At 49.8% G+C, this 12,918-nt stretch overlaps 1 protein-coding gene across 1 annotated transcript; it reads left to right on the forward strand.

Annotated features, from left to right (window-relative positions):
* Positions 1 to 979: 979 nt before the first annotated feature.
* Positions 980 to 2,647, forward strand: LOC100499184 (NAC transcription factor 2a). Its single transcript, XM_044535252.1, has 2 exons — positions 980 to 1,640; positions 1,771 to 2,647. Exons 1-2 carry the CDS (start codon positions 1,161 to 1,163, stop codon positions 2,272 to 2,274), a joined length of 984 nt encoding a protein of 327 aa, XP_044391187.1. The 5' UTR covers positions 980 to 1,160; the 3' UTR covers positions 2,275 to 2,647.
* Positions 2,648 to 12,918: the final 10,271 nt, after the last annotated feature.

Raw genomic sequence — 12,918 nt, forward strand, 5'->3', positions numbered from 1 at the left:
TGGCCAAGGTTGTTGGATGCTTGCGTGATAGCGGTCCGGTCGCCCGCAAAGCCACCTTCCCGCTGTTTGCTTTTGATTTACGGCAAAAATAACGCCCGAACCGCCGAAGGAACCAATACAAGACTACTTTCGATGGCATAATGCACCGGTATTGTGCGGTACGGATGGTTGTGAACGGTGTGACGATCCGTGTAAGAGATGCCCTAGGTTTATTGCAAATAATATTACTTCCTTTGTTTCTAAGTTTTAAACCTGTTAGAGATTTCATTATAAACTACGTATGAACCAAAATGAATGAATCTACACCCTCAAGTAATCTCTCCGTCCGGAAATATTTGTTGGAGAAATGGATGTATCTAGACGTATTTTAGTAGTAGATACATTCAATTTTATCCATCTCTTTGATAAGTATTTCGGGACGGAGGAAGTATGTCTATGTACATCCGTATGTACTGCAGAGTGGAATCAGTAAAAGGTGTAATAGGAACGGAGGGAGTAGATATGAGCTGTCTTCTTTCCTAAAAGAGCAGAAAATCTTACGCGGTAGATACGCGGTAAATGACCACATTTATTTTCTCCCAATTTTGGTTTCGTAGGAGATCCCATAAAACAGCTTCTGCCACGATATGCGTCCGCTTCAGAAAAAAGAAAGTAAAAAAAAGAACAGGTGTAGCCCCGAGCAGCAGCCACGCACCCACGGTCCTCCCGACCTCTCGCCACGATCCGCGGCGGGCACAGCCACACACGCGCGTGCCGACCAGGTCCACGCCGCACCGCACAACCGAGCTCCAGCTGAAGTCGGCCATGACGCAACCCCGCGACCCCCGTGGCCAACCAATCCCGCCGCCCGGATACGCCTGCCACTGCCACTGCCACTGCCACTGCCACCCGCCCGCACCTTCCCCGAAACCCCCCCACCTCATCTCCATCCCCCCACACGTGCCCTTTTCCTCCCCAAGAAACCCTCCACGCAGCCGCCCCCTCCTCCCCTCCGATCCGAACCTTCCAGACCGCTCCCGCACCCCCTCCCCTATTTATCCCCTCCCCCATTCACCACCACCATCACCACACCACACCACAGCTCGCTCACCACAATCTCAACAGCCATCGGAATCAACAGCAGCAGCGGAGCGATTTCATCGACTAACAAATCAGCGGACATGGGGATGCCGGCGGTGAGGAGGAGGGAGAGGGACGCGGAGGCGGAGCTCAACCTGCCCCCCGGCTTCCGCTTCCACCCCACCGACGACGAGCTGGTGGAGCACTACCTGTGCCGCAAGGCGGCCGGGCAGCGCCTCCCGGTCCCCATCATCGCCGAGGTCGACCTCTACCGCTTCGACCCGTGGGCGCTCCCCGACCGCGCCCTCTTCGGCACCCGCGAGTGGTACTTCTTCACCCCGCGCGACCGCAAGTACCCCAACGGGTCGCGCCCCAACCGCGCTGCCGGCAACGGCTACTGGAAGGCCACCGGCGCCGACAAGCCCGTCGCGCCCCGCGGAGGGCGCACCATGGGGATCAAGAAGGCGCTGGTGTTTTATGCCGGGAAGGCGCCTAAGGGGGTTAAGACCGACTGGATCATGCATGAGTACCGCCTCGCCGACGCCGGCCGCGCCGCCGCCAGCAAGAAGGGCTCGCTCAGGGTACGTGATTTGATCGATTGGTTACTACTCCTGGTTGATTTGGTTCTGATTTTCAGATCCCTGCTGCTTTGATTGATTGATTGATTGGTTTGGTGCTGATTCTGATCCCGATCTGAATTTGTTTCTTCAGCTGGACGACTGGGTGCTCTGCCGGCTCTACAACAAGAAGAACGAGTGGGAGAAGATGCAGCTCCAGCAGCAGGGGGGAGAGGAGATGATGGTGGAGCCCAAGGCGGAGAACACGGCGTCCGACATGGTGGTCACCTCGCACTCCCACTCGCAGTCCCAGTCGCACTCGCACTCGTGGGGCGAGGCGCGCACGCCGGAGTCGGAGATCGTCGACAACGACCCGTCGCTGTTCCAGCAGGCGGCGGCGTTCCAGGCCCAGAGCCCCGCCGCCGCGGCGGCGCACCAGGAGATGATGGCCACGCTGATGGTGCCCAAGAAGGAGGCGGCGGAGGAGGCCGGCAGGAACGACCTGTTCGTGGACCTCAGCTACGATGACATCCAGAGCATGTACAACGGCCTCGACATGATGCCGCCCGGGGACGACCTGCTCTACTCCTCCCTCTTCGCCTCGCCCCGTCTCCGGGGGAGCCAGCCCGGCGCCGGCGGCATGCCGGCCCCGTTCTAAGCAGAGCCGAGACAGAGACCGTCAGAGACAGAGATCGACAGAAGCGGAACGGATGACTTCTTCGCCGCGAGCAAGATCGCTCGCGGACCAGTGTAAATACAGCATAGGAAACGGGAGGGAGGATGCGTCGTCGTGTCTGAGAGAGCCGGCGTGGCGCGGTCGCCGGCGCCGGGGCGTGCCGCTGTACATGGAGAGCCCGGTGCTGGGGCCTGGCCGGCTGGGTTGATTCTTTTGTTCTTACTACTACTTTGTACTCTCAATGCGGATGTAGCTCTTTCTTCTCACTCCTCGGTAGTAGAATCGACCGACCAAATACATATGTAGCTCTGTTCCTTCCTTCTCTTCAGTAGAAATCAACCAAATTTTTCTGTTATGCTGCTATACTTCTCTGATGTCGGGCAGGATGAATTGCCTCAATTTTCAGTCAGTCTGATCTACTGATCTGCCTGTGTTGTGTTTGCCTGCCTGCTTGGACACACCAAGCACACTCCGGTTCTGCAGGTAGCTCTATGTAGCTCGAGCTCCAGAACGAATTTCTGATAGTATTGGTTCCTGTAAAATGCTGGTTAGAATAGAAATCTGAATGGCTGAAAATGTTGGTTAGAAATCTGAATGGCTGTCCGAACGTAATGCTTCCACGGAGCAGAAGCATGCACGGCTGCTTGCTGTGAGTAACCTGTGGTTATATGTTTTTTTTAAACGGTTTTGCCTCATCGATTAATTAAGAAAAAGAGAATTGCCTGGTTAATTAACGGAAAACCGGACGAAAACCGATACATATAAAACTACTCGCTAATAAAGAAACGCGATGACCCCCGATCAACCGGACAAACATACATAACACGCAACAACCATGATCCCTTGCACTTCTACGTCGCAATGAAACTCCCAACGAAACTAAGGTTGAATACAACAGACACCACCCAATCCACGAAGACGAGCCAATCGGAGATGGTGATCGAAGAGACTGAGTATCATCCATTAAGCAGCCGCGGACGCCTTACCAATGACACCATTCTTCTTGCCTATGCTCCTGAGAGCCTTCTTTACCTTTTTGATTTTTTCCGTAGAAACCTCCTCTGCTAGGAGGCCGGCAATCGCCTTGCCAGACCCCGGGCTAGCTGCCTCCAAACCAGCAAGCAAGCGGCAAAGCTTTTTCGCAAAGACCACCTCATCAATACGTGCCATCATACTTTCACGGTCAAAGATGAGCGATCTGATGGTCTTCAACGCCTCAGAATTAGGTGCCAAAGCACCTACCTCATCAACCTCGGCACCCCCAGATGCCACCTGGCCAACAGCCACAGATGGGACAACAATAGCAGCATCCAAACCCCCACAGTTCACAAAGGTGATCAGCTGATTGGGCTCCAACGACGGAGGTGAGGTCGTAGTCGGCATCGCCAAGGCCCCTCCAAGTGACTCCATCTCCTTAGGAAGCACCATCGAAATACGCGAAGTGGGCTCCTCACAAAGCTTTTGCAGCTCAGGCATAATCTGCAGCACCGGAGCAACGACCTCAACAACGGTTTCACTCTCGGAAACAATCGACATGACATGCAGCGATGACAGGCAGGATGTAGCACGAGGGGAGAGATCTCCATACATGCCTGCTTCTCCATCGGCAGAACCATTGTGGATCTCGGGCAACAGGGACACAACGGGCACAATCTGGAGCTTGGCCAGAGCAGCCTCTGCACTTGCCAAAACACTCCCAACTCGCGCAATGTAGTCGCGAAGCTCAGCGCGGAGTAGCTCAGTCTGCTCCACAAGGACGGGCTGCAATGCCACATCGACCGGTGTTGCATCGACATCTGATGCAGGCACTGGGGTGGATGGTGGAGCAGCATGTCGCAGTGTCGTAGTCCGGTCGGTGCGGTGCTGTGCACGACAGAAACGCAAAGTGACGTGGTTATATGTGGAGTAATGAGAATAGGCGGCAGTGACGTTACTAACAAACACACACACACAAAAAAACACAACTTGATCTTGGGCCAAAATGGAACCAGTGATAAGCCAGGCCCAGGAGGCAAACACAACATTGAAAATGAGGTAATTCATCCTGCCTGACATCAGAATAGTAGCAGCGTAGCCAGGCAGGGGAGGAGAGACCGCGTACAACACGAGCTCAAATCTTCAGAAACTTCGGATGATTTGGATAAATCCACACAGATCATGAAAAATTAGACTGATAACAGGAAGAAAATCAGACTACTACAATGTTGAAGGTGGCAAACTTCCTTGTATAAAAAAATGTTTGGTTTTGAATATAGGGATAATATGCATTTGGGTAGTGATTTGTGGTCTGCCCAAGATCGACGAAGAAAACTTAATCTCCAAAAACATTTCTCCAAGAAGTACTGCTAGACGGACGACACTTCTCGGACGATTTTTGGACGATGCTATGGATCAAACCATGCATGGGTAGGAGGTAAGTGTCACACGGCCGTAGGATCAACTCGTCGTCTCCAAATCGGGCAAGGGTCGGCCACATATTACTCCCTCCGTCCCTTCTTGTCTTAGATTTGTCTAAATACGGATGTATCTGGTTACATTTTAGTGTTAGATACATCCATATCTTGACAAATCTGAGTCAAGAAATTTGGGACGGATGTTCTTAGGAAGATTTTAAGAGTGCCATCATGGGGGTCTTTCCTTCTTATTAGAGATTTTGGAGTAGAATGCTCTCTTCATATTTTTTGTCTTAGTTTCTCTTACTTCGATCCCCAAAGAGAATAATGCTAAGGAAATGAAAAAAATTAGGCCTATCAACCTTGGCAATTGTGGTATTTTTTGAAACTATGCCTATGACTAATAGGATCTCTCATGTTAGTTGGTGATAGGGAAATGACTTCCCCAAATCAAGATGTCTTTATTCGGGCCGTTTTATTCTCGAAGTTCTTACGCTTTGGTACTTAAACTTGACTATGAGAAAGCCTGTGACATAGACTTGCCTCTAGTAATGCTACTAGGTTTTGGTGATAAATGGATCAAATGTATTGAAATGGTTTGTTCCAAAGTTCTTTTTGTGTCAGAATCAAAGATACTAATGACCTTATTTTTAGTGGCAAAGGTCTGAAACAGGGGACCCCTTATCTCCCATTCTTTTTAATTTAGTTCTGACATTTTTTCTAAAATGTTGGAAAGTGCTCCCTCTCATGGCTCGATTTGAGTACTTCTTCCTCGTCCCTGGAGGTGTCATTTGTCTTTAATACGTTGATGACACTATCGTTTTTCTGGAGAAATATCTGGACTATGCTAGGAATCTTGAGTTGATTCTTTCCTGTTTTGAGGCCCTCTCAGGTTTAAAAAATATTTTTCATAAAACAATCTTTTATGAATAAGTGTGGATGATGCTGAGATCAAGGAATTTGTGCAGTATTTTTCTGTATGCTTGGTTCTTTTCCCCTCAAGTATTTGGGGGTTCCCTTGCATTACAATAAAAAAATTGACTGCTTACTGTGGGCAAACTCCCCCCCCCCCAAGCCTAGATTTTATCGATAAAAAGGAAACAAGTACAATATTTACCAGTTGGGAGTAAGAAAAAAAGAAAAACTAACCTATCAAGGGGGTAAATAAGTAACCCATCTAACTAAGTCATGGATTTAATCCTATGAGCTAACAATGAGATGTCATGGACAAAACCTCTCTTCCACTTCAAAAAAGTGGGCCTCTCATGTCACACCCTAGCTAATTCATGCATTAAAGTGTTGCATCATGTCTATTTTTCTCAACAGAAACTTGAAATGGGGATGACAGAACCCCCAGCCCCCTCTGAAACCAACTAGGGTTTACTAAAAATATTTTCAATGAACCTGAAATGCCCTTCTAAAATGTCCATCATTTTTGCCTTGGTTCAGAACCTCTGCCAAAAGTGGTGCACAATATTCTAGGTAATCCTAAGGTCTTTGAATTAAATCATAAGTATTTGAGTTTGGGCATTTAAATTATATAAATTATTTTAAATGCTCAAATAATCCCAAACTAAAATGTTCCATGCTGGATATATTCCAGTTAATGGCCATGAGCAGTTTGGTGAATTTTGGAGTTGTTTAGGTATTTTTAGTAAGTCCACAAAGTGACAGAATAAATAAATAAAAAGATAAATAAAGAGAGAGAGAGAGGGAACTAACCTGGCAGCCCAACTAGCCAGCCCACCTAGCCGGCCCAGCCCAGCAGCCGCTCTAGCGAGCTGCTTGCCTTCGCCAGGCAGGCAGGCAGGTGCTCGACGGCGGCACCAGCACGTGCCATGCAGCTGCCCGCCGCCCTGCTTCCTCCCCTCGCCTCTCTGCTGACCGGGTATGAGCTCCACGTCGCGCCCCGAACCCCGTGGACACTTCCATTTCCCCCTGCCTCTCTCCCTCGCTCTCCCACACCATGGCCGATGCCACCGCAGCCGCACCGTCGCCGTAGTCGCGCTCTCCATCGTCCTTGCGCCGTGCCGTCGTGTCCAGGAGCTCCGCCGCCCTCCTCTTCTTCGAGCTAGCCGAGCCCCGAGCGCTCGCTTGCCCCGAGGCCTCTGCACCGACCTCGCCCGACTCCGCCATCACCGGAGATCCTCTTCGCCGTCACCACCGCACCAGCTCGTCCCCAACCGCGCCGTCTGGTTCCTCGAGATCGCCGTGAGCCCAGCTACCTCTCCCCCTTTCCTTTCTCGCTTCCGAGCCCCGTAGCGACTGCACGTAGCTTACCCGCACGCGCCGCCGCGGAGCTCGTCACCGACATGACTCCGGCCACCCACTGGCCACACCACCATGTCCAACGCACTCACCGCACTCGTAGGAACCCGTAGCACCTCACCACGAGCCTCGCCGTGTCCCGTAGCTTCGGGTTCATCATCACGAACTCCGGCGACCGCCAAGGTCGTCGCCGGCGCCGTTTCCGGCCACCCCGAGCTCAACCAACGCCACCAAGAGCTGCGGCTTGCTCCCAGCTACACGTAGATGCCCTCCGCGGCTCTTTTGGTCGCCGGAATGCACAAAACCACTCTCGCCGCCACGTTCGGCCTCGCCAGCGGCTAAACACTGGCGAGTTGACCCCGCTGACCCCTCGTTTGACCACGGGTGGGCCCAGTTTGACCCTCCTGGGTCAATGACAGGTGGGGCCCAGCCCTGTTAACTAATCAGGATTAGTTTTAATTAATATTTAGTTAAACTAATTACACTGACACACGGGACCCACTAGTCAGGGTTGACCTGGACTGTTCCGTTGACCGCTGATGTCATCCTGACGTAATGCTGACGCAGTAATTTATTTACTGGAATTATTTTTATACAGGAAATTCCAGTAAATACCACAAACTTTAAAAAATCATAGAAATTAATCTGTAATTCCAAATGCAAAGTTTTATATATGAAAAATGATCAGAAAAATCCAATCTATCCATCTGTACTGGTTTCATGCATGTTTAAGCAAGCTAACCTGATGTTTAGTGCAGAACAAGATAAAGCACTTAAAAGGGCCATTTATGAGTTTGAAACTTGAATCTTTGATTCAAAATGGTTCAAACCCATCTGGTCTTAGTTGCATTAGCCCAATACACTCATTTTGCCATGTCTCATGCATGCATCATATTGTTGCATATTGTTTGGTGATGGTTGTGTATCGGTGCTCTTTGCGGCAGGTTCTGCCTCCGAGGAGTACCACGATTACCCTAACGAAGAACAATTTCAGTGCATCGAACCATCAGGCAAGCAACCAACCATTTGATCATATCGATACAATCTCATGTTCTCGCTTCTGCTCTCTTTTACTGCATTAAGACAACGCGTTTCAAACTGCTGTGTGCTATGGTAGTTGAACCCATTTCCTCTGCATGACCTGTCATTGCCACAGTAACTAGATGAAACCCACTAGCATGTGTAGGAGTTGATTGAGCCATATGTATGTGTTGTTCCTACCTTGCTATGCCTGCTATGCTTAGAGTCGTGTCAGGTCTGGTTCATCTGGGTGATGAGCTAGAGTGAAATGATCATGCCGGTAATGAGAGTGATGTGTTGAACACGATTTGGTAAAGGTATCGATGAGAGGCCATGTAGGAGTACATGGTGGGTTGTTTCATTGAAGCCGACCTTAAGCACTGAGATCTGTATGTGTGATTTAAGATTCAGCTACTACCATGCATTGGGCCCTGAAATATGACCCCGCTCGACTTCTTATTCACCCTAGTCCTCTGTCCAGGAGTTGCAAGTAGTTTCTAGTGTTTGTAGCTTACTGGAGGCCGTGGGCAGCGCTGACCCGCGGGATGGGCTGTGATGCGGTAGGTACGTGGCCGGGTATGCCGGGCACCCGTTAGGTGTCTCGGAACCCTGTACACATCGTTCGGGGCCGTATGTGGAAACCTCGGCCGGACTCCCTGCGGATGGAACCTGAATAGGCGATAAACCTGGACTAGAGACTTAGGTGTTTAGGTAGGTCGTGGTCTACACCCACGTCGGCTTTCGCTTGAAGTCTGCCGAGCACATGTCGTGTGCAGACGCTAAGTGGTGGAAACATGTATGAAGAAGTACACCCTTGCAGGGTTAACATTATCTATTCGAATAGCCGCGTCCGCGGTAAAGGACTACTTGGTTGCCTATACAGTTCATAGACAAGTAAATAGATACTACTAAAAATCTCAAGATAAGCATGAGTGCCGAGGATGGCTTTTCCGTAGGATGACGAAGGTGGATCCTCGGTGGTGTATTGAGTTGGTGTGTAGTGGACTCGTGTGCGCAAAACCATTTCAAGTTGGTGTCTCGTAGGATAGCTTAGCCAAGAGTCAAAGCTGGCTTGTTGCAATAACCCCACCAACCCTTCTTGATAATGTGCATGTATGTAGGATCTGATGTAAGTCTTGCTGAGTACCTTTGTACTCATGTTGCTTTAATTTACATTTTCAGAAGACGCTGCAACCCCTTCTGATGGGTTCTTCGTAGACGTTGACATCGATGAGTAGACTGAGGCCCAGGTGGTGATCATGAGCTTGTGAAGGACCATGTAGTATACCCAGGCTTCCCCAAGCCTCTTTTATTTTACTAGTTGTCTGTACTCAGACAAGTTACTTCCGCTGTTGGCTTGTATGTCTATATGACTTGAATGCTGGGTCGTGTGACCCGTATTTGTGTATATGATATGTATGGCTCTCTGAGCCTTTAAATAAAGTACTTGTGTTGTAGATTCATGTTGTGATGCCTTGTTGTATTTGCACATATCGAGCATATTGTGTGTATGATTGAAATGCTTGGTATGTGTGGGATCTGACTATCTAGTTGTTTATCCTTAGTAGCCTCTCTTACCGGGAAATGTCTCCTAGTGTTTCCACTGAGCCTTGGTAGCTTGCTACTGCTCCGGAACACTTAGGCTGGCCGGCATGTGTCCTTCTTCGTTCCTGTGTCTGTCCCTTCGGGGAAATGTCACTCGATGGATACCGGAGTCCTGTTAGCCCGCTACAGCCCGGTTTACCGGAGTCCTACTAGCCCAGTGCTACAGCCCGGATTCACTCGTTGATGACCGACACGTTCGATGCTGGGTCATGGATGCCTGTCCCTGTAAGTTTGTGCCACTTTGGGTTCACGACTAGCCATGTCAGCTTGGGTTCTTTGTCATATGGATGCTAGCGGCACTATCATATACGTGAGCCAAAAGGCACAAACGGTCCCGGGCCAGGTAAGGTGGCACCCGCGGGAATACCGCGCGTGAGGCCGCAAAGTGATATGATGTGTTACATGCTAGATCGATGTGGCATCGAGTCGGGGTCCTGACAGCGTTGGCATTAGAGCCGGACTGCCTGTAGGTTCTCCAAGCCAAACTGGTCGATGTTGAGTCTAGAAATGCTTTAGTTATATGTAGGGGAATTGATTGTGGGATGGAACGTAAGGCACTTTTTACTCCTTTACCTCATGGCATTCTGATCTGAGTCAGTCTATTCTTCCACCGGGGGTTAAGGAATTAGGATCTCTTCTCTCTATCAGGTTCACGTGTTACTAATCAGTAGTACCTTATAGGTTTGATGGATACAAACCTAGTTCAGTTCTACTACCCCATTATGTTGTTAAGATGGACCCAGAACCTTGATATGATGTTGTTGAGTGTCTATGCAATTCTTTGCAAAATGCCTCAAAATCCTTTTTGAGCATTTACAGCCGTTATGCTGTCCAATTTCTGCTAGAAATTCTAATGTCTTGTGTTATATCATGTTCCAGATGACTTCCCGTCCTCAGAATCAAGTGGTTCGTTTGACTCGATGCCTAGATGTACCCGGCCATACTGCCATGTTGGTCAGGGTAATGACTGAGGCTGGATACCGTTGGTATCCTGAGTACACGGTCGAAGAGCAATTCCGAGACTTTAATCAAAGTCAATATTTTTGCACTGTCAGGATATTTCCATCTTATCCTAGGTCTACCCAGCCCCTCCACTGCTCCTATGGACTCGGGGTTACTATTGAGATGGCTGTGCAGGATGCTGCCTACTCTATGATGACCATCATGCGAGTCAGGACTGGCTTGTTTCGGAACTCCGACTTCCGATATATGCCAACTTCACTCCCGGGAGCACAAGGGTATCTCCAGGCTATCTATGCTGACTCCACTCAGGAGGACTCACTGACCTGCACCACTGCATAGTTGCTTGAAGACAAGGACCGTGAAAATCGGGCCTTGAGACTGGAGCTTTTCAATACCCGTGCTGAATATTGGGCCACCTTGACTCGGTTTGCACCGGCTGTGCAAGCTAGATATATGGATATGAGAGATCTCTACCCTGTGAGATCTACTCTGCCAGACATGGTGGATTGGCGTGATGTAGGAGGCATCACCCCACTTCGTGGTCCCCGCAGGCCACCATTTGTTGGTCCAAGACCTCATCCTAGCCCCTATGGTCCACAAGTTCCACGGGACTGTCTGTTTCCGGATGATCACGTTGAGCTTCCAGGCTATGGAGGTGACTTCTATGAAGACTACTACGGAGTTGTCTGAGTTAGTAGTAGTATCACTAGTATCGTATTAGTTGTATCGTCCATCGTCCTGCGTTACTCGTGGGATATGACTTAGCTTGTACCACCTTCCGGAGGTGTAGAAAAATAATGTATAGGAGCTTGGAATGCCTCCGATGAGATGTAATCTTCCTTTCACCGTAGTAGTACTTTGTTTGGTTTTGTACTAAACCTTGTATGGTGTGTATGACGATGGAATAAAAGAAGCAGTTTCTGTATCTACCATGTCATACGGATGATCATCTTACATTCCAAGTTATCCATTACATTCTATATTTCTATGTCAGAATCTTATCATCCTGGACTAAACCATTGTCTTGTTTTCCCTAGGATGGTCAACACCCGCAACAACCCTGCTCTCTCAGAGCAGGCCGAAGGCAGCAGAGTTGGGGAAACAAACCTGCCTCACCCTCCTTCTCTGGCCGAGGTTATGCTGGAGGCTGAGAGAAACAAGCGGGAGACCAACCGTTTGTTGGAGCGCATCGAGCAAAACACAGCACATCATCATAGGAATAACTTGGTGTCACTCAGTGACTTCATCAAGTTACATCCACCCACTTTCCACCACTCCGTCGAGCCCCTCGACGCTGATGACTGGCTTCGCAGTATTACTCACAAGCTACGCTCTGCACTCGTAGCTGAGGCTGACAAGGTCACATTTTCTGCATATCATCTTGAAGGCCCCGCCAGTCTCTAGTGGGAGAACTATGGAACCATGCGCCCAGTGGGCCAGGTCACTACTTGGGCTGAATTCAGCGAGGCTTTCCGTGAACACCACATTCCGGAGGGTCTTATGGACCGTAAACGTGAGGAGTTCTGCAGTTTCACTCAAGGTCGACTCTCTGTGAATGCATACAGCAGGGAGTTCGGTAACCTAGCACGGTATGCAACTGAGGAAGTTTCCACTGATGCCAAGAAGCAAGCAAGGTTCCGCAAGGGACTTAGCCCTGAGCTTCGCCGTGACCTCCGTCTGCATGAGTGCACATCTTTCCAGAAGCTTGTAAACAAAGCCATCAGTGCTGAGTCTGGTTAGACTGATTATGAAGCAACACGCAAGCATGGGCGTGACTTGGGTTCCTCATCCGGTGCTGGTCCTCAGAAGCGCCGGGTGTGGGTGCCTAACACCGCCCTGCCACCCAGGTTCACACCGAGGCCATCCTATCAGGAGCCTCGCCCAGCTCAACAGTATGCACCAGCCAAGCCCTATGGTGGTCCAACCAACAATGCTCCTCCACGCACCAGCTCCATGACATGCTTCAAGTGTGGGGAATCGGGCCACTACCTGCGCGAGTGTCCCCAGACCAACCCCAACCAGTCTAGAAAAGTTGTTGGCCATGGCAAGCCGACAGGGAAAGTGTTCTACGCTAAGCCGGCCACCACTGCACGTGGCCATGTCAACTGTATCTCTGCTGAAGAAGCTCAAGAGGATCCAAACGTCGTTCTCGGTATGCTCCTTGTTAATTGCCACCCGACATCTGTTCTTTTCGATACTGGAGCATCTCATTCATTCATATCTGAAAATTATGCCCATTTGCATAACACTGCATTCTGCGACATGCCGTCCACTATGGAAATTTCTACTCCTGGTTCTAGATGGAAAACCTCTAGAGTAAGCCATGGAAATGAAATTCAAGTCGATAGACTTGTTTTTCTCGCATCTTTGATAGCTC

The sequence above is a fragment of the Triticum aestivum genome, chromosome 5B (genome assembly GCF_018294505.1).
Source record: "Triticum aestivum cultivar Chinese Spring chromosome 5B, IWGSC CS RefSeq v2.1, whole genome shotgun sequence".
Taxonomy (NCBI): Eukaryota; Viridiplantae; Streptophyta; class Magnoliopsida; order Poales; family Poaceae; genus Triticum; species Triticum aestivum.

Coding starts and splice junctions, on each gene's coding strand:
- LOC100499184 (XM_044535252.1), top strand. CDS start 1,161: ATGGGGATGCCGGCGGTGAGGAGGAGGGAGAGGGACGCGGAGGCGGAG. Junction 1,641..1,770: donor GCAAGAAGGGCTCGCTCAGG/GTACGTGATTTG, acceptor TTGTTTCTTCAG/CTGGACGACTGGGTGCTCTG.